Source organism: Zalophus californianus, chromosome 2 (genome assembly GCF_009762305.2).
Source record: "Zalophus californianus isolate mZalCal1 chromosome 2, mZalCal1.pri.v2, whole genome shotgun sequence".
Lineage (NCBI taxonomy): Eukaryota > Metazoa > Chordata > Mammalia > Carnivora > Otariidae > Zalophus > Zalophus californianus.
Window position 1 is genome coordinate 87255145 of NC_045596.1, and position 21392 is coordinate 87276536.

Sequence of the window (21392 nt, forward strand, 5' to 3'; positions counted from 1 at the left end):
GTTTTAATAGCTTAGAGGAAATGTTATTGCATATTTATATCAATAAGGATCTTCTGTTTACCTAAAGCTTGAATAGAGAAGAGACCATCAAGACCATCAAGAACTTTTCCTTCTCACAGAGAGAGTAAAGTCAGGAAAGAGGAAATAAAGATACCAACTATTAACTTTAAATTATCAGGGCCTCTATTTTTTTTTTAAAGATTTTATTTATTTATTTGACAGACAGAGAGACAGTGAGAGAGGGAACACAAGCAGGGGTAGTAGGAGAGGGAGAAGCAGGCTTCCTGCTGAGTAGGGAGCCCTATGAGACCCTGGGATCACAACCTGAGCTGAAAGGCAGAAGCTTAATGACTGAGCCACCCAGGTGCCCCAGGGCCTCTATTTTGATAGTAGTAAAAATTAAACTAGATAACAGAGGCTTCTATAATATTACTTAATGAATCAATTTTTGTTTTTGTGCTAGGTACTTTACATGTGATCTGTTTTAGTTATCTATTTTTTAAAAGATTTATTTATTTATTTGAGAGAGAGAGACAGAGCAAGAGCACGAATGGGTGGGGGATGGGAGGAGAAGGGCAGAGGGAGAGGGAAAAGCAGGCTCCCCTGTGAGCAGGGAGCTGAACATGGGACTCATTCCCAGGACCCAGGGGATCATGACCTGAGTGGAAGGCAGACGCTTAACCAAATGAGTCACCCAGGCGCCCCTACATGTGACCTGTTTTAATTCTCTCAACAACCTTCACAGATGTTATTGCCCCTGGTTTATAGATGTTTCATATATATATATATCTATAGATATATAGATATCTGGAGTGGTCCTATTGACATGGCCTAAAGCAAATAATGCCCCAGATGAAGTAACCTGGAGATTAAGGAACTTGCTCCAAATCAATCTGAATCACATTAAGGTAATCACAACAGAAAAGGTCCTTAGGCAAAAAAAAATCTTTCTCTCACCCAGGTGTCTCACTAAAAAGACATTCCATTGCTCAAGCACTGCATGCTTTCCTTCTCAGCTTTCAAGATAAAAATGTTGGAATTCAAAATAGAATAGACCACTTTTCATGTCTGTGCAGAAATCTCATTAAAAACATTAAAAAGAAACATTTTAAATGTATAAACTCATAATAAGGAAGAGAACAGAAAAGGGCCATGAGCTAAAGAAAGAGTTCAAAAAACTCCAATATAGCATTTTGCATACATAGGAGTATTGTCATAAGAAGCAAAAGAAAGAAGCTACAACCTATATTACAGTCAAGAGGTATGTTGGGCCTCTTCAGATTCAGAGCCTTCAGATCAGAGAAGCAGAAATAATGGGAGGGTTTGAAATGAGAAAGATAATTTAAAGGGCTGAAGAATAAAAGAGTAACTCTGCCACTGGCCTTCCCAATACTGGGTAGTTATCTATCCTCAAAGGAAAAAAAGTTAAATTTCTTCCCTAGAAATTAAATCGTGTGGGAATTACAATAAACAGCTGGTGGCAATGGTGACAAAAGCAAACTGTTCTTAATTCTAGAATTTGTAGGACCCCAGTTAAGATCTACCTACTCAGACATCCTAAAGCAGAGTACAGCAGTCAACAAGCTTATCCATATACACAAAGCTCTCAGACAGACTTCCTTAACTCTGAAATAATGAACTGTCCAGGAATCATCAGATAGTTGAAGAAAGACTACATTATAATGGGCAAAAAATAAAATAAACAAATAAAAAAAATCTGCCCTGGAGGCAACTGAGATAACTTATGGAAAAGAAGACAACAAAAACCAAAACTGGCTGAAATATATTTAGAAAATTTTGAGACAATATTACATCAGGCAGTATGGTAAAACATATTTCACAAGAGTAAAAAAGGAATTGCTGATACAGATGAACAACCTCATTAATATCCAAGAAGTTGCTCATTAAAACTACATGAGAATTTATACCTGCAAGATAGTAAAAATAAGAAATTTGATAATATGGGGCGCCTGGGTGGCTCAGTCGTTAAGCATCTGCCTTCAGCTCAGGTCATGATCCTGGTGTCCTGGGATCAAGCCCCGCATCGGGCTCCCTGCTCGGCGGGAAGCCTGTTTCTCCCTCTCCCACTCCCCCTGCTTGTGTTCCCTCTCTCGCTGTGTCTCTCTCTGTCAAATAAATAAATAAAATCTTAAAAAAAAAAGAAATTTGATAATACATAATGTTAGGAGGATATGAAGCAGTAGAATGTAAACTAATACAACCACTTTGGAAAACAGTCTGACGCTATTTTGCTATTCCATTCCTGCAGAAACTCCTACACAAATTTAGAAAGGGATACATACGAGAAAGATCAGCACGGTATTGTTCCTGTTATTCACAAACTGGATACTTAAATGTCCAAAGACAGGTGAATGGTTAAGTAAATTGTGGTACATTCACCTGATAGAAGAGTATACATGAAAGAAAATAAGCAAATTGTAGCAACAATTAACAGCATTGATGAATCTAGAAATATAACCTTGAGTAGAAAAAAACAGCACATAAAATATATGTCAATATTCATAATATTCAACAAGAAAAGCTAAATAATAAATAATTCAGGAATATGTTCATATGAGGTAATATTATATTAAAAAAGTAAAGGAATAGTAATAATAGTAAAACCTGAGGATAGGGTTACCATTGTATGAAAAGCAGGAGTGAGATTAGGGAAGATCCCATAAGAAGCTTCAAAAATCTTGAGTAATACATTAGTTCTTAATAGGTGGGTTAATGGGTGTTCATATTATTATTATGCTCCATAATTTCTATATTCCATATCTGTATATGTGCATGCTGTAAACCACATATTTCATATTTTTTAAAAATTTTAAGATGAAAAAATTTAAAAATACAATGAATTGATTTTCAAGGCCAAGAAAATCAATACAGAAAGGACAGTCTTTTTAGCAAATGGTGCTGGAACAAGATATAAATACAGAAAAAAAAAAAAAAAAACTCAATTCCTACCATTACATCCATGAAAATCTGCAATGGATTATAGCCCTAAATGTAACATAAGAGAATATCTTTGCAACCTTAGGGTAGGCAAAGATTTCTTAGGCAGGATAAAAAAAAAAAAAGCACTAACCATAAATGACAAACTTGATAAAGTGAACCTGACTGACATTAAAAACATCTGCACATCAAAAGGCACCCTTGAGAAAATGAAAATCCAAACCAAAGATAAGGAAAATGTTATTTTACTTATAAATATATGTATATATATGACATTTTTATCAAATACATATATGTAGGGGCACCTGGGTGGCTCAGTTGTTAAGCATCTGCCTTCGGCTCAGGTCATGATCCCAGGCTCCTGGGATCGAGTCCCACATCGGGCTCCCTGCTTGGCGGGAAGCCTGCTTCTCCCTCTCCCACTCCCCCTGCTTGTGTTCTCTCTCTCGCTATCTCTCTCTCTCTGTCAAATAAATAAAATCTTAAAAAAAAATACCTATATGTATATATATGTGTATATATGATGGCAGACTTGTATCCAGAATATATAAACAATTCCTACAACTCAATAATAAAAAGAAAACAAGTCAATACAGAAATAGGCTAAAGTCTTAAACATACAGTTTCACAAAAGAACATACAAATAGACAATAAACATGAAAAAGTTCTCAATCATTAATCATCAGGGAAATGCAAGATTAAAACCACAAAAACATGCAAATTCACACCTACCAGAAAGGCTAAAATCAGAATGACTGGAAATACCAAGTGTTGAGGAAAATGTGGAACTGGAGATAATATACTGCTGCTGGGGGGAGTGTAAAAATGACACAAGAACTTCGGAAAACTTTTTGGGAAACTGTTCTAAAGTTAAAAATACCCTAAGCTTATGACTCAGAAATCCCACTCCTACTATATATTTACCAAAGAAAAATGAAAATATGCTCATAAAACTAGTTGTATGAGAATGTTCATGTAGTTCTATTCACAACAGCCCCAAACTGGAAGCACTGTAAACATCACGCAAGTGAATGGATAAATAAGTTGTGGCTTATTCATCCAATGGAATTCTACTCAACAACAGAAAAGGAACAAACATGCCAAAATATACGTATCTCAAATACATTATGTTGATGAAAGTAGTCCCAGATGAGTTCATATTCTATGACTCCATTTAAATGTAGTTTCAGAACTACATTTCCAAACTAGAGTGATAAAAATGAGTACATAGTGGGTTGGGCAGGGAGGATGGGATTGGATAGAGAAACACAGTAAATTTTTGGGAAGAGTGAAAATGCTCTATGTCTTGATTGGGGTGGTGGTTGTCACATGGATGTTTACATGTATCAAAACTCAACAGCTACTCACTTAAAATCAGTGCATTTTAATATATGTACATTTTATCTCATAAAAATATAAAAAATGGAATAAAATTAAAATACTATGAGAAAGGAAAAATTTAAAATGAGTGGTTGGAAGTTAAATGATTACCAAGTTATATAGAAATGTTGGAAAATAAAGTTGAGACAACTGCTCAGAATATGGAACAAAAAGCAAATAGATAAAAACATAAGAAAAAAGATAATAGACCTAATGAATCAAACCAAGAATCCAAGAACCACCTTACAGGAGTTTCAAAAAGAAAACAGAGAAAAATAAAGGAGAATAAATTATGAAAAACAGAATAGGAGAAAATTCCCCACAGCTGAAGGGAAATGTGTACTTCAAATTAAAAAGGCTTATGATATTAAGGAGGATAAATGAAAATACCCACACTGAGACATTTTATCCTAGCTCCTTTCAATGAGTTCATTACAAGACGAATAAACTCACAAGACATGTCATCATAAATTTTCAAAGCATCATGCAAAACTAAAATTTTTCAATCACTCCAGAGAGAAAACAAATAGTTCAGGCATCAACAAGTTGTAAGACTGTCATTCTCATCATTTCATGAGCAATAGTGAAAGTTAGAGGACAACAAAGCCTTGAAAGACTTAAAGAGACATAATTCTGTTTCTATATCCTACCAAACCACCAATCATAGTAGCAAAATAATTTATAGCCATATGAACATTAAAAAATAAAATTACCATCCACATACCTTTTATGAATAAGTATCCTTAGGATGTATTCTACCAAAAGAGAGGAAAAAAACAAATAACAGAATATGTGTGGTTAAGAAACAATGTAACTTACCAGAATGTAATCTGTTCAAATTAAACAGAAAGTGACTGGGCTTCAAAGGGAACATCTTCAAGCAGAGAAATGGAATGGAAGCTTCTCATACAAAGAATGAGAGGACACGGTGAAGAAAGCATGTGATGGGAGGACTCTGTGAAAGAAGTACATGTACCTTTCCCCCAAAAGTAAACAGAAAGTCCTTTGTAAAAGTGAGGAAGGTTAAAAGCTATATAGGAAGTACCCAACCCAAAAAATAAATCACACTTAACTATGGCATAATTTTTTGTCATCATAGAGGAAGAAAGAAGTCAATTTGATGTTAATATTACAAGTCACCTCCTTAGTGTGGCATAGGGGTCATGAAATGAAGACAATGGGAAGGAAATGTATCGTGGCATACTTTTTGGCCCTGGATTTAGGAATATTTACAAAGCCATAATACTGTAACATTTTAATGTTTTTTAGCACACACAAAAAAAGCAAAAAAAAATTGTAGTTAAGAAATATAATATAGGGCGACTGCCTTCGGCTCAGGTCATGATCCTGGAGTCCCGGGATCGAGTCCCACATCGGGCTTCCTGCTCAGCAAGGAGTCTGCTTCTCCCTCTGACCCTCTTCCCTCTCGTGCTTTCTATCTCTCATTCTCTCTCTCTCTCTCAAATAAATAAAATCTTTAAAAAAAAGAATATAATATAGATATTATTAACCTTGACAATATATAAGTAAAGGTCCAGATAAGGGAAGCTGGGAGTGGTGGATGTAGTTTCTGCAGTGGTAAAGAAGGTAGAGTCATTACTTTCCTCATTTTACCAAATAAGGAGCCCAAATATATTTTTGAAAATTGACATGAAAAAATAATTTTTATATATTATTTAAAATTATAACATTAACCAATATGAAAAACTAAAAATTGTAATAACTAATTAAAACTTTGGAGAAGAGAGGTTGGGGATAGTGTGGGTTATCTTAAGAAGTCAATTAAAACAAGAATGAGCATTTTAACTTATTATTCAACATATAGACCTAAAGTTAGAAAAGATTAAAAGTGGTAATTTCTGACAAAGAGGACTAAGGTAGGAAGGGAGACACTAAACTGTTGCATTTTATTATTCAATCCTTCTATATTATGCTGTTTGACTTTCAATTAGACAGCCTCTATCAGACAACTGAAAATCAAATAACCAAATAAAGAAAATGCAAATTACTCAAAAAGATAAGATACTAGTTAGCATAAAACATTTCATCAATATTCCATTTCAACTACCTCCTAGATGGGTGCACATAAAAAGGTTCATATGTACAAAATATACACATAGATTTGTTCACATTTGGTGAGTGGAAGAAAGCTACTAAAAAAAAAAAGCTGAGGTGAGAGATTAGTTGAGTAAAAACAATGTAAGCAGAGGGCTTTGAAAATTCATTCATTCAACAAATATCTTGAAGCTGTTTGAAGTCAGGTGTTTTTCCAGCTGCCTGGCCAAGGACAGTAACTAAGACACAATCCCTGCCCTCAAAGGACTTTGAGTCGAAATGAAAATAAGGGGGAGGGGTTGACGCCGATTTCATCATGAATAGTTGACACATTTCTTCAACGGGCGAATAATACTAGTTCATTTATTTTATATACCTTCCCTCAAAAAAAGTTGCCTTTCTGTCCCAAATAAAAACAGGAACCAAGGGGCCTTAAAAAGCAACCACTGACAATTCCAACTCTTCACATTCTCCCGCTCCCCAGGAAATGTTACATCTCGACAACTGACTAAACCTTTGAAACTAGAAACAAAACCAAGACTTTGTATCTATGGTAAGTAATGGAGAGCTGATTCCACATTCTCTAACCTCTTCTTTAAACCTTCCTTTGAAGCAGTGATGCAGTGGTTACTCTCAAATAGCTGCCTACAGTTCCCAAAGGACTCAGGTCAACCGGAGGCGGCGAGGGGAGGCGGACATTCGCTAAGGATGCGCACAGTCCTCAGCAGCAAGCAGCTCCACAGGTTGGCTCCCCTTACTGTGGGACAAGCCAGGCCACTCGCTGCACTTGACTTTCCTCTACCTCCCACCAGCCCCACCCACTACGACACACAAACCTGACAAACCCAAATACCTGCCTCTGAGTGTGGGGACGCAGGCGGACACAAACACAAGGGGATGGAGCTTCTACACAGGGCCCCAGCTTGTCGCTATGGCTGCTGCTGCGGGCGCTACTGCTTAGTGTACCAGACCCTGCATTTCAGGTGCTTCTACAAAAGAAGCCGCTCCTCGAGCGCCGGGGTTGCCCTTTGCCTGCTGGCTAGAATCCGCCGAAATTTCCAGCTCGGAATCTGGCCAGGAGCGTGAGTCTGACTCTCTCCACTGACAGCTCCCAGCTCTCCCCGCCCCCACCCTCGATTCAGCCGGGCCATTTCCTCTGACCTCACAACTTCCACGACACAACGTTGAGGAAAGACCCAGACGTCCAGCGTTTTGCCCCTTGCCCAAGCTGGTGACAAAATGTAGCCACCAAGGAAGAAGTGCAGAGGGATTGGAGTTATTGGTTAAGGAAACAGAAGACGGAGAGCCTTGTGTGGCTGCACACAGGAAGGCGGAGGCAGAATTTGGAGTTAAATCGGAGGAACGCTCAGGCGTTTGCTGGGGACACCTCGTTGGGTCCTTTCTCAGTGCTGTCGTGTGCGGGAGCGTGTTCCCAACTGCTCCGGACTGAGGCTCCCCGGGTGAGGCTCCGCAGGTTGTTGTGTCCACCGATTCATGTGAGTGACGCCCACCGAGGGTACCGGGTAGGCTGGTTGAGTTCGAAGGAGTCCCCCCTTCCCTTACTCGACTTGGCGAGATGGGACCTGGCCTGCCGATACTAGTGGGAAATACGCTCAACCCAACACCAGTCTTGGCATCTGGAAGTAGGGAACAAACAGCTTGGGACCTTTTGAAGGAACCACGTTTGAGAAATGGGATGCAGGGCTGAGGGAAAGGATGCTACTGGAAAAGTATATTCACAAACACATGTACTGTTACGTGTGAGCGCGCGCCCGTGTGTGTAAAAGGACTGGGGTGGGGGTGTGTCAAGAATTCATCCTTCAGTTAATTAAGCGCACACTGTTTCGGGCGTTGTTTTAGGCCCTGGGTAAAGCAATGAACAAAACAAACTCCTAGCTTCCCGTAGTTCACGTTTTAGTGATGAAGACACATACTAAACACAATTAAGAAAAACATGCTATATTGTAGGTTGTAATGGGAGCTGAAGAGAAAAATAATAAAGCAGAGGAGGATATAGTTTGAAATTTCAGTGTGGCCAGGGAAAGTCTTACTGAAAAGACGCCTTTCGAGCAAGAGCTGACATTCGTGAGAGAATTAACCATACAGATGTTTTGGGGAAGTGCGGTCAGGTAGAGAGGGACCAGCCATTGCAAAGGCCATGAAGCAGAAATTCGCCTGAAGAGCAAGGAAGCTTGTGGGTTAGAGTTGAGTGAAAGGGTTAAAGCTGGAGGCAAAATCATAGAAGGAACAAATCATGAAGGATATTGAAGGCATGTCAGTTATTGGAGAGTTTTGAGCAGTGGACGGACATAAGCTGGCTTCCTTTTAAAAAGGATCTTGCTGCTGTGGAGAATAGATTGGAAGGGGCAAAGTGGAAGAAAGACCGATTTGGAGGCTTTTGTAGTAATCTAGAGGAGACAAGATGGTGGCTTGAGTAGGGGTGGTAAGAAATGGCTGGCCAGGTTCTTAGTGCTCTTAGTTTAGTTTGTATTGGTGGATGATGAGTTAATTTATTTTAATTAGGATTGGGAGACACTTTAAAAATGAAGTGTAGTGTGAGTTTTGGAGTAACAAGTTAAAATCATAGCTTTGCCATTTAACATTTAATTTATAATATTTGGATTATAATATTTGGATTTAGACCAGTCATGTAATTTCTCTGAATTTTTCTGTAAAATGGAAATGTAATCCCACAAGGTTGTAAAGCTTAAATGAACCCATATATAATGTGCCTGGCCCATTAAAGTAGTGACTGTTCTTATTAGCTGTGTTCTTGGATAAGAAATGGGAAAAAGTCCTGAGTGCTTCTGTGGATGGAAAGGAATGGCTAAACCCTATTGAAGAAAATCTTAGAGACCTAGACATACCCTTTATAAAAACTTTATGCATATTTCACTGGACAGAAAGATTTTCTATGTTAATGGCCATAGTACCTGAAATATATGGACTGTCTTCTCATAGCCATCCACTGTATAGCAATCCCCTCTTAGCCATCCCTAAAGCCCCCCAGGAACCCTTGTGTGTTTATTAGTAAAGGGGAAGAAGGTAAAGAAAAACAATCAAGAATTAAAACAAATTTCCCGTTATAAAATGAGTAAGAGATATAATGTACAGTGTGGTGTCTATAGTTTAAAAATACTGCATTTGAGTATTTGAAAGTAGCTGGGAGAGTGGATCTTGAAGGTTCTCACAAGAAAAAAGTATTTGTAACTATGTATGGTGAAGGATGTTAACTGGGCTAATGTGATCATCTTGCGGTATATATAAATATCGAGTCATGTTGTGCATCTACAACTAATTTGATAATTGTGTCAATTACATCTCAAAAATTTTTAAATAAAAAAAGTGACACAGCTAATAAGTGGCAGAGCTAGAATTTGAATTCATTCCCTCAATACATGCCACGTAAATAAATAAATAAATAAACAAGAAACATTCACAAAAAGAATAGTTTTAGGTCTGTTTTCTATATTTTGGCAAAGCTTGCAAAAACACCCCTGGAGTTATTGCCAGTTACCGCTGCTATATAATTTGAGTATTTCTGGGACTCATTGTTCTCAGAATATTTAATTTTTATTATTTACCTTTTTAAAAATTCTGACTTTTGACACATGTTTTAAATCCTAGTAGGAGTTTTAAGATAGTTCTAAAAAGTACGACATTATGTAGCATGGTAATAAAGATGTTCTCCATATGGGGTGATTTGGCAGTTAGGTTATGAAGCAAATGGAGGAACGAAAATTGGAAGGTTAGATTAGGAATTGATGGTGGGGGGAGAGAAAAAAGTGATTAAAATTATTATAGTTTATTAATCCTGATGTACATGCTTTTCTCATATTTGCTTCTCTAAAATTGTCATGCATTTTATAATTGTCTTAAAATCACTATGAGCTAAATGGCACTTGTGACATAGTTGTCAGTGCCCCTACTTATGCATACTTGATCATAAGTGTCAATATTGTCATCGGTTCAGTTATGTGTAGTGTTAGTATATAGTAGTTGACTTTAATCTCCATTTTAAGTATCCTTTATATGATGAATTACCATTAAAATGAAAAGTTAATGTGTATGCAGAAATATAGGGAAACAAAAGAGTTATATAAGATAAAAATAGGGCTAAATTTAAAGGAGATTTTTCAAATAATACAGGATGTGTGCTTTTTTCTTTTTTTTTTTAAGATTTTATTTATTTGACAGAACGCGAGAGAGGGAACACAAGCAGGGGGAGTAGGAGAGGGAGAAGCAACTTCCTGCCCAGCAGGGAGCCTGACGCAGGGCTCGATCCCAGAACCCTGGGATCATGACCTGAGCCGAAGGCAGATGCTTAACGGCTGAGCCACCCAGGCGTCTCTGTGCTTTTTTCTTAATGGTACATAAAATGACAGAGCGTCTTATGATTGGAGCCATTTTACAATTGATGGCATCTTAGATTTGATGAAATACAATACTTACAGCATCTGAGAAGACTATAAACCTTTACCTAATTGAGGTTCTGAAACAGTGAAATCAGGTGTTTTGGAAAGTAGAGAGACACTTCCAAATTTTTGTAGAATTCCTATATTATAAAGGAAAATTGACAACCTGCACTTAAATCTTCCATTTCAAAGTAATAGCTTATTTGTTTATATTTGGTCCCTAACATTGAAAATCTGGGGCAGGGAGTTTGCTATTTAAAAGGAATTACTGGATATAAGACTGATGAATCACTGAACTCTACCTCTGAAGCTAGTAATACACTATATGTTAATTAATTGAATTTAAATTAAAAAAGAATTATTGGCAATTTAGAATCAGAGTGGGGAAAGACTACTGAGGAAATTTCTGAGATAAAGGGAAGCCATTTGGAAATGACAGAAATCTCAGAAATAACTTTTTGTGTATGTTTTAATGATTAAGATGTCTAAATTCATGTATTTCATAAAATCAGCCTCAACTTTGATTAGTGGCATCTACAGTGGCTTTTAGATCTAATGAAATATAATGAATATTGTGAACAAAATTAACGTTAAGAGGCAGAATAATTTAGATAATACTTTAAAAATGCTTTTTGTCATAAAAATAAGGTCATTATTTTTTTAAAGATTTATTTATTTATTTATTTATTTATTTGACAGAGAGAGAGAGCACAAGCAGGGGGAGCGGCAGAGGGAGAGGGAGAAGCAGGGTCCCTGCGGAGCAAGGAGCCTGATGCAGGGCTCGGTCCCAGGGTCCTAGAATCATGACCTGAGGCGAAGGCAGCGTCCTAACTGACTGAGCCACCCAGGCGCCCCAAGGTCATTGTTTTTTAATTTAGTAAAGGAAAAAAAAATCTAAACTATCCAAGAATTCTTACTATCCAAACAGAATTAACATCTCGTGGACTGTTTTCTCCTTGTGTTTTATATTTGTAATTACTGTGTGTGCAGTTAAGTATTATTTCTCTGTGTAATTTTTTTCTCTATGTAAGTGTTTTACATTTATGAAAACTGTGCATGCAATTAAATATGTCTATTTTATCTCCTAATCATTAAATAAAATTTAGTGCGGATTAAGCCAGTATTCCCAAACTATTTTAGAGGATACTATTCTAGTAAATGTTAATAGGTGTTCCTTGGTTAGGATTCTGTGGTTAAATACAGTTGGAAACTCTAGTAAATTATGTCTTTTATAGAAATTATAAGCTTGGACATTAAAAGAGCTAACTCCAGAATCAGACAGACGGTAAGTTTTAATCCTTTTATTTACTAACTAGTCATATGACCTAAGGCAAATTAATTTTAATTCAAATTTTCTCCTGTGTATAATGGAAGTAATTACAGTATTCATAGGTGATCTATGTAATGCATTTAGCTAGCCCATAATAAATACTCTGCAAATTTTATCTGTTACTGTCTTATTAACATTATCATCTGTGAGAAACCCTAAGTCTATTAGCACATTGAAAGCCCTGAGGACTAAGGGAACTTAAAAGTTATGAAATTCAACAGGTACTCAATGTAAAGTTGAAACCACAATGGAGCAGTTGGCGCACAATAATGAAATGAGTACTAGGTTGAATGGTGCAAGATCTGTCTGAGCTTTAAGCTCTAAATTGTTATTAAACTAGCCCTGTTCCCTAAACATAACCTCATTTAAATTTGTTTTTCCAATTTACTGTGTTTCCCTCATTTGTCTGAAAGCTTAGTGAGTACAAAGAACATGTTTAATTTTGCTCTTTACTATAAACCCAGCACATGGCTCAAAATCAGGAAATATAAGTAAAATTGCGGTCATGAACTTAAATTTTTTTATAGGGGCCTGGCAGGTAGCGTAAATGGCAGACAACAGGGAGTTGGGCAGTCTGTTTTGCCTTGCTTAAAGCATTCACCTTCAGCTGTTTTGATCATTGTTAACCCTGGAACACAAAGACATCCCTGATCTCTGTGGTGATAGTTTGTAATCTGTAGAAGAGACTAGAGATCAGGACCAAACTCTGAAAAACATAAGCATTAAAGGGACAAGTCAAGAAAAAAGAGCCCTAAAAGGAGGTGCTAAAGAAGTAGGAAGTGAAATCAGGTGAAACTATCCTCATTTTATAATTAAGAAAATAAAGCACAAGAGAAGTTAAGTAACTTTACCAAGGTCACACAGCCTATTAAGTATGTAATTCAACCAAGATTTGTTGGCTGTAAATACTTTTAAGAGAAAAAACAAACAAACTACCCTTCTGCTGGTGCTAGTGATCAATATCTGCATATTGCTAGAAAATATGGACATAAACTTATGCATACCACTTTACTTATATTTTTGAAAGTTTAAAGACAGTTAATTAACAAGTGTTAGAAAAACTGTTTCCAGAGCTTCTAATTCTAAAAACAATAAATAGCTCTTAGCATTTGAGAAAAAGTTGTGTCAACATATAGACCTGACTAGAAGCTAATCCAAAATATCTCAAAAGGCATGTTAATTTTGACATCATGAATAATATTGCCAAGATAACCAATTATCTAGGAGTAGAGAATAAGTAGACACTGGTTAACAGCTAGTGTGTTTTATAATCATTCCTAAGTTTTATTTTGCCAAGAAAACTTGATTATTACCAGAAAAATGTGCTAGCAAAAGATATTTCCTCTCTTCTTTTAAATAAGGCTTCCTTTGTAGTGGTATTGCTGATATTGTGGCAGTTAAGTTAGTTACAAGTAACCTATCTATATGATAAATGTTATAAATATTGGAAAATTATTAATTATTGCATAACCAAATAAGGACTTTGTCATAAGTAATTAGGATGTAGAATATTTTCAGGTTTTAAATTCATACACTCTTAAGTTTGTGGTTCACTGAATTTTTTTTAAGACTTTATTTTTTAGAGCAGGTTTAGATTCGCAGCAAAACTGAGCAGAAGGTATTTAGTCAATTTATATTCTTTTTTTCTTTTCCTTAAACCAGAACGATTTATATCATTTTCATAAAACAGTTTTTGTATTCTTGGCCATTTGTATGCCTTTGGCAAAATGGTACATATGGCTCATGCTGGATTGCTTTGCCTTCTGAGCTAGAGCTGGGAACTGTTAATATTAGTCCTTAGAAGACTTTCACAAGGCATTCAGAGTGAAATCTGCTCTATGCCATTGAGTGTTCCTTCTTTGTGTACCAGTTATTTAAATAATCTTGAGTCTATTACCTTTAGAGTTTCCATAATTATGATGACAATATCTATTTGTAGGGAGAAGTGCAAAGATTTTCAGTTGGCTGTTGTCTTATTGTATTCCCTGGACAGGAGTCCTTGGATATATTTTGTACACTATTATAAACACAAAATTTAGAATTAATGTAAATATATTAATATTTATCATCCCTGTAGACTGTATACCATTCACAAAGAAATTAAGGTGTGACTCAGCCAAATTACCTACTATATTTTAATATCAATTTCCATAATTTGTATTTTTATTATTTGTTATGTTCTTAACCTTTAAGAAAATGTAAAAATCATAGCTAAGGATCTACAAAATATCATACCCATAGGTAACCCACACTACTGTGAGCTTCTTGAAGGTGGGGATTGTACATATATCCTTTGTGTTCCCAAAATTATGCTCAGTGCCTGACATTTTTTAGCTATGTGCCAAAAATCTTGAGTATTATTCATGGTATCTCATTTTGCAATGTATCAGTGCTATGATATATAAAATTATCTCCATCTTACAAATGAGAAAACTGAGGCTCAGAGAGGTTAGGTAAGTTGTTGACGGGCAAAGGGTAGGATTTGATTCAAGGTCTTGTGATTTCCAAGTCCATGTTCTTTTTATTAAATTACTTTTATCTCATTCTTGTAAAAGTTCTTAATATTCTAAATGAGGAGTAATAATAATATGTACCTTATACTGTTGTGATAATTAAATGTTAATATTGTGAAGTGCTTAGAAAAAGACCTGGCAAATACTAAAGACAAAGTAAACACTAGATATTATTATTACCCAGTAATACCTATCAGGAAATTTGAGATGACTTCTGTCATCCATAATTATTTTATATATGAGTGGTTTATTAGGATCACTGTCCTCTCTCTCTCTCTCTCTCTGTTTTCAACATTTTAAGACTTCATGGCCTATGAAGTGCCTGGTTGTCTCAGTCAGTTGAGCATTGGACTCCATTTAGTTTCTGGTCATGATCTCAGGGTTGTAACATTAAGCCACACATCCTGCTCTGCACTCAGCACAGTCTTTTTCCCCTCTCCCTCTGCTCCCCCCCCCACACCCGCTTGTGTACTCTCTATCTCTAAAATAGTAAGTAAAATATTTTAAAAAAAGACTTCATGGCCTAAATATGTTTTTCAGTAACATTTTCATTTGTTACTAACATGTTTTCCTTTTATTTTTCATGTTTTATTTATATAGTTATTTGGTTAAAAATAAATCCATTTTTACTGAATATTTCAAGTGATATGCAATTCTCAGTCCTAGTTATATTTCACAATTTAAAACTAGACCGTAATCTAAGCAAGTATTTGTAGTTATAAGCAAGTATATAAAATATAGAGGTATATATTTTTTATCAGCATCATTCAAAGTATTATCACTTTCTTTTATCCTATTATTTCCTCTTAGTGGCTCTATGTGTGTGTTTAATATATTCAGCTCATTTGTGTCTATGTTTTGAAACATTCTTTCTTATTAAACTTAACGCCTGTGCTTCAATATGTATTACAAAAGTCATATTTAATTTAACTCACTTTTGTAACTATTTTGCAGATAGTTAATAGATTTATCAACTCAGTAAAATTATATCTTTTTTTTCTCTTAGCCTAGGATTTATGATCTCTATTTTGCGAATTATCGTTAGTCTTAGTTTGAAACTGTTTTTGTGTGTGTCAGGACATGAATTTCATGTTTTGCTGATATTTGTGAGATAAATTTCTGTACCTGTTGGCAAATTTATGACAACTATTTTGCACTTAAATCTACTTGTTTCTTATCAGTTATTAGTTGACTAGGGATTTTTCTAAAGCATATCACTAAGGTTACATTTAACTCATTAAATTTTTCTTTGCTACAAAAGTAAAAGCTAACAAAGTATGCTAAATCAAATACTCCTTAATTTTCTTGGGATAGCTATTTTCACCTATTGAATATATTTGATTATTATGTTAGACTAAAATAGAAAGACCTTAAACTAAAAGAATGCTTACTAAGGAGGATGTTAAAAGTCCAGAAGAACATGGCTTTTTTTTACTTTAACCTTCTTCATCTGTTTATTTGTACTATTCTCTAAAATTCTAGAACAACATTTGAGGAAAAGCAACAGAATATTCTGTGTTCATGTTTAAAAATTGGCTGAATTTAAAGTTGATATCTTCATTTTCAATTTTTGTACCTTTTTATTTGTTTGCTCTGTATTTTTTTAAATTGTTAAATAATAGTCCGTATAGAAAATTAGGAGTTTACTATGACTTTTTCAGATTATCCTCATTTATATTTTCTTCACTTACTAACAACTTTATTTTTATCAGGTTTTTATTTTTTGGTGGTTCTGTATTATAAATTGTCAATTTTAGCATAAAGTTTTTTGAGAATCGGTTCTCTTTTTATAAAAAGGTAAACATTTCACAATGTTCTTTATATAGCATGGATATTGCATAATATGAAATTTTCAAACAATCTTGTATTATTTGTTCATTTTAGCCAATTTTTTCCTTTATCAAAAAATTTAACCATTTTATTGTGTAAAATCAGAATTACTTCAGCAATGCTTATGTCATTGTTATGCTTTATATTATAAATTGAAGTTAATCAGGTAAAAAGTTTGTAGTATTATTAATGATTAATCTTGTTTTTCGTCAGTGTGACTATTTGTCTTAATATTCAGCAGTTTAAACTTTAATATTATGAGTTAATCTCAGAATATTTGCTTATATGCATTTTTCTGCACACTGACAGGATGTTTTCTAATTTCTATGAATTATAAAATTAAAATTACAATAATTTTCTTTTACAGGGGTCATAGTATATATGCTGACGTTGTTTCTGAGTAGGCATGTCATTAATATTCATATATCCCTAATTGATCTTTTTGTCCTTAATTCACATGTTCCTTCTTAAAATTGTACATAGTTAAATAAACAGAATAGTTAAATAAACAGTAGAAATATCCAATATACAAAAAATAAACACTAAGAATTCAGCAATTCTTAACTTTGGAACACAGGGGTGGCACTCAAGCTTAGTTAAGGTTATTGTTATTCTTTTAGTATTCCTGTTTTGCATCATAATACTCTGCCATACATATTTTAAAGCTTTCTTTAAAACTTTCCAACCTAAAATGTGGTTAAATAGCATCTTTTTTGCATATAGGGAAAAAAATTGATTGCTTCTTCCAAACATATTGAGGCATTAATTGTTTAACATTTCTGCTGTTTGGTTTGTTGCTCTATATCGGAAAAGTGTTTTTCTAGTGTATTGATTTGTTAGAAGATATTTTTCCTTTCAGACTGTTTGCTCATAGTGTTGTGGCACAATAAATTTATTCCTTCTATAGTGTAATTTGCCACTTTTTATTTTTTCACTTAGGATTTTCTGCCATTTCTTGGCAAAAATGGCAACTAATGGTGCTGTTCTGAAGAGACTGGAACAGAAGGGTACAGAAGCAGATCAAATTATTGACTATTTAAAGCAGCAAGTTGCTCTTCTTAAGGAGAAAGCAAGTAAGAGATTTTGCATTTTTGGAGGAGATACTTAAAATGAATTCCTATATGGACAAGAGCACAAAAACTGTGTTTACCCCATAAATATACTTCATCATCTTGATGGTAACTTTTAGATTCCTTTACTATTTTAATTTTGAGTGAAATAATATTCTGGAATTGAGATAAATTAGAATTGGTATATAGTGAATGTAATGTAGAGAAAACAATGTATTATTTTAAGAGGGCTAAAGGAAAATTAATGTTTAAACTAAGTTCATATAGAATTAAAGATTAAAATGAAGAAAATTAGGTAAAATCAAATATGAACTCAAATTTATCTCCTCTAAGAATATATACTTATATTACCCTCTACTTAAAGCATTTTCTGAAATGATTTTTACATTTTTTCCAATACGTCTTTAAGTTTTACCTAGGAATTGCTATGATATATACAAAAATATCAAATCTGAATTTCTGCTTTTAGGATTTAGGTTGATTTTTGTTTAAATATATTTTTTATTTCTCAATAACCAATGTTAATGATATGATGAAAATTCCCAAGTCTTTTAGAATAACTAATAGAAATAAATGCTTTTCTTTGCTGCATAAGATTGTGAATGGTTACAGAATCATACAGTTACTCTTCAGAATATTTTTTCTTTATTCTTTTTTCTTAATTTTAAAATACTGTTTTAATTATTCCTTTTTTATAATGTTTTGTAAACATTTTTTTCTTTAAATTCGTAAAGGAGGGCGCCTGGGTGGCTCAGTTGGTTGGGCGACTGCCTTCGGCTCAGGTCATGATCCTGGAGTCCCGGGATCGAGTCCCACATCAGGCTCCCTGCTCAGCAGGGAGTCTGCTTCTCCCTCCGACCCTCTTCCCTCTTGTGCTCTCTCTCTCTCATTCTCTCTCTCAAATAAATAAATAAAATCTTTAAATTCGTAAAGGATTTCTTGTTATTTTTCTTAAAATTTTTTAATTTTTTTTTCCATTAGTAAGATAAAGATTAGAGATGATCAGTGCTTCTGTATGAATTTTTTCTCATATGGGTGGCTATTAGCTTGACTAGCATTTCAATTTTGCTAATCAAAAAAAAAAAAAAAGGAACCCTTCTACACTTACTGCATATTTATTCTTCATCTTTATTATTTTTTGGTAGCCTATCCTGGATGGTTCTCAGTCCCATTGTTCCTATGTTACAATAAATATTTTGTAAAAATCTCTTAATACCCTGTAAAGAAAATATTTCTTAGATAAAATAACCTGCCTATACACATAATTTCGAAACATGTTAACCGTGTATGTAAGATAGAGGAAAATTAAGAAGAATGTAATATATAAATTGTAGTAATAATGAAAATGTGTATTTTAGTGAGTAAATACTTAGGCAGGACTGTCCTACCAGACATATGAGAGTCCTATGATGTCTGGTTCCCATACATGGAATCACCAAGAATGCAATAGATATAATGCTAATTGGTATGAGTTTGTATTTAGTTTGCCTTTATGTGGGCAACTCTGATACCAGAAACAGCTTTCAGGTATGTTTTTTGTTTATTCAGAATGATGAATAATTCTTTAAGGAAAGCTGTGAACAAAACAAAGTACAATCTACTCTCGATTTATAAGATATTTGATTTATAGAAAATTCAGGGTGTAATGAAAATGTGTAAGAATACTTTGTGTTTATATATAAAAAATAGTGTCGAGGCTCAGATAATTAACAGTATTTTCACCTATACAAATGTACAGTGGGTTACTGGAAAATTCTGCAGAATGTGAGACAGCTCTTCATTTTACAAGTATATCTAGCATATTTCAGGACATCTGACATTCCTGACTCCTGCCCAGTAAATGCCCAGAATGACTCCTATTATTTGTGACAACCAAAAATAACTCCCACAGATTTTGAAAATCCTACCTAGGGAGCCGTACCAACCCCACTGAGAATCATTGTTTTTCTTTTATTCTTTTGTGTACCCTATTGCTCACCTTTAGCATACATATCTTGAGGAAATCTTTGAAGCTATTTCACTCATTGAATGTTCCACTAGCTCAATGTCTGAAACATTAGGAGTAAAAGATTATTCAGGTACTTTTACAGGGTAATGATTAAAAAGAAAGAAATGAGTTTTTTTATGGTTTGCTATCATTAGATCTCTGGCTTTAAAAAAATAATGAAAGACATGTATCATATGACCTCACTGATAAGAGGAATTCTTAATCTCAGGAAACAAACTGAGGGTTGCTGGAGTGGTGGGGGGTGGGAGGGAAGGGGTGGCTGGGTGATAGACACTGGGGAGGGTATGTGCTATGGTGAGCGCTGTGAGTTGTGCAAGACTGTAGAATCACAGATCTGTACCTCTGAAATAATGCAATATATGTTAAGAAAAAAAAAAGATAAGAGGGGAAGAATGAAGGAGGGGAAATCGGAGGGGGAGACGAACCATGAGAGACTATGGACTCTGAGAAACAAACTGAGGGTACTAGAGGGGAGGAGGGTGGGGGGATGGGTTAGCCTGGTGATGGGTATTAAAGAGAGCACGTATTGAATGGAGCACTGGGTGTTATGCACAAACAATGAATCATGGAACACTACATCAAAAACTCATGATGTAATGTATGGTGATTTACATAACAATAAAAAATTTAAAGGAAAAAAATAATGTGTCTAATACTTGCCTCATTTTGACAGTTTATCTATGGTTGACGCTTTGAGTTCAGTTCTTAAGTTGTCATTAGCATCTTTATGGAAGCCAGGAAATGCTTCATAAACAAAATTTTTGTGTCCCGTTATTATTTCACAGGTTTTCTTGCTTTTTCTTTATGTTAAATATCATTTTATTCTAATAAATATTAATGTTTGCCAATTCCTAACATAAAGGAACTGGCAAACATTTAGTTATTGGTATTATCCTAGTTATGTTTATACTGCTGTGCTCTTACCAGGTAGCGTTCATAAGAAACCTCTTAGAAAACATGACTGTATCTTACCTGGATTTTCTTAATCCTAGTTTTGCAGGCAACTTTGAGAGAAGAGAAGAAACTTCGAGTTGAAAATGCTAAATTAAAGAAAGAAATTGAAGAATTGAAACAAGAGCTAATTCAGGCAGAAATTCAAAATGGAGGTAAATATATAAATGATAGGTTGTTTTGATTTATAATAATAATTGTATCATTAATTGTTAAATTAGGTATTGTGCTTGATTTCTCACTTCATCCCCACAGCAGTCCTTCTCGTGCAATCTACCTCCTCTACAGAAGAGAAAATAGACTTAGAAAAGACAAATGATCTTGCCTGAACTCATGTAAAAAGTGCAGACCCGGGGTGCAAACGCCTGTGCTTATAGTGATGTTGAGCATGTTTTCATGTATTTGTTGGCCATCTGTATGTCTTTAGAAAAATGTCTCTTCGGGCCTGATTTCATTGGATGATGATGACGATGATGATTTTTGGTGTTGAATTGTAAAAGTTCTGTATATATTTTGAATATTAAGGCCTTAACAGATATACCATTTGCAAATACCTTCTCATTCAGTCGGTTGCCTTTTTATTTTGTCGATGGTTTCCTTTGCTGTACAAAAGCTTTTTATTCTGGTGTAGTCCTATCAGTTTAGTTTTGTTTTTGTTTCCCTTTCCTCAGGAGATATACTTAGAAAAATGTTGCTGTAGCCAATGTCAAATTACTGCCTGTGTTTTCTTCTAGGAATTTTATGGTTTCAGGTCTCACATTTAGGTCTTTAATCCATTTTGAGTTAATTTTTGTGTATTGTGTAAGGAAGTGGTCCAGTTTCATTCTTTTGCATGTAGCTGTCTGGTTTTCCCAACACCATTTGTTGAAGACTTTTTTCTAC

The 21392-nt window shown here is 34.7% G+C and overlaps 2 protein-coding genes across 6 annotated transcripts in view; one reads left to right on the plus strand and one right to left on the minus strand.

Moving 5' to 3' along the window:
• TBCK (TBC1 domain containing kinase) overlaps positions 1 to 7588 on the minus strand; it is a 237560-nt gene extending 229972 nt beyond the window's left edge. For 2 of the 3 annotated variants that reach the window (XR_003520644.2, XM_027598076.2), the window contains exon 1: positions 7251 to 7588. The gene's annotated coding sequence lies outside the window, so the exon portion shown is untranslated. Of the gene's footprint in view, positions 1 to 5062; positions 5090 to 7250 lie in introns of those variants that run through there. The other variant, XM_027598077.2, reaches the window with a different exon arrangement.
• A 164-nt stretch (positions 7589 to 7752) lies between these two features.
• Positions 7753 to 21392, plus strand: part of AIMP1 (aminoacyl tRNA synthetase complex interacting multifunctional protein 1) — a 33151-nt gene continuing 19511 nt past the window's right edge. The window contains exons 1-4 of one of the 3 annotated variants that reach the window (XM_035726060.1): positions 7753 to 7889; positions 12044 to 12093; positions 17421 to 17554; positions 20552 to 20665. In XM_035726060.1, the coding sequence (XP_035581953.1) occupies positions 17446 to 17554; positions 20552 to 20665 (223 nt within the window). In that variant the 5' untranslated portion in view covers positions 7753 to 7889; positions 12044 to 12093; positions 17421 to 17445. Of the gene's footprint in view, positions 7890 to 11618; positions 11667 to 12043; positions 12094 to 17420; positions 17555 to 20551; positions 20666 to 21392 lie in introns of those variants that run through there. The other 2 variants (XM_035726061.1, XM_035726059.1) reach the window with 2 other exon arrangements.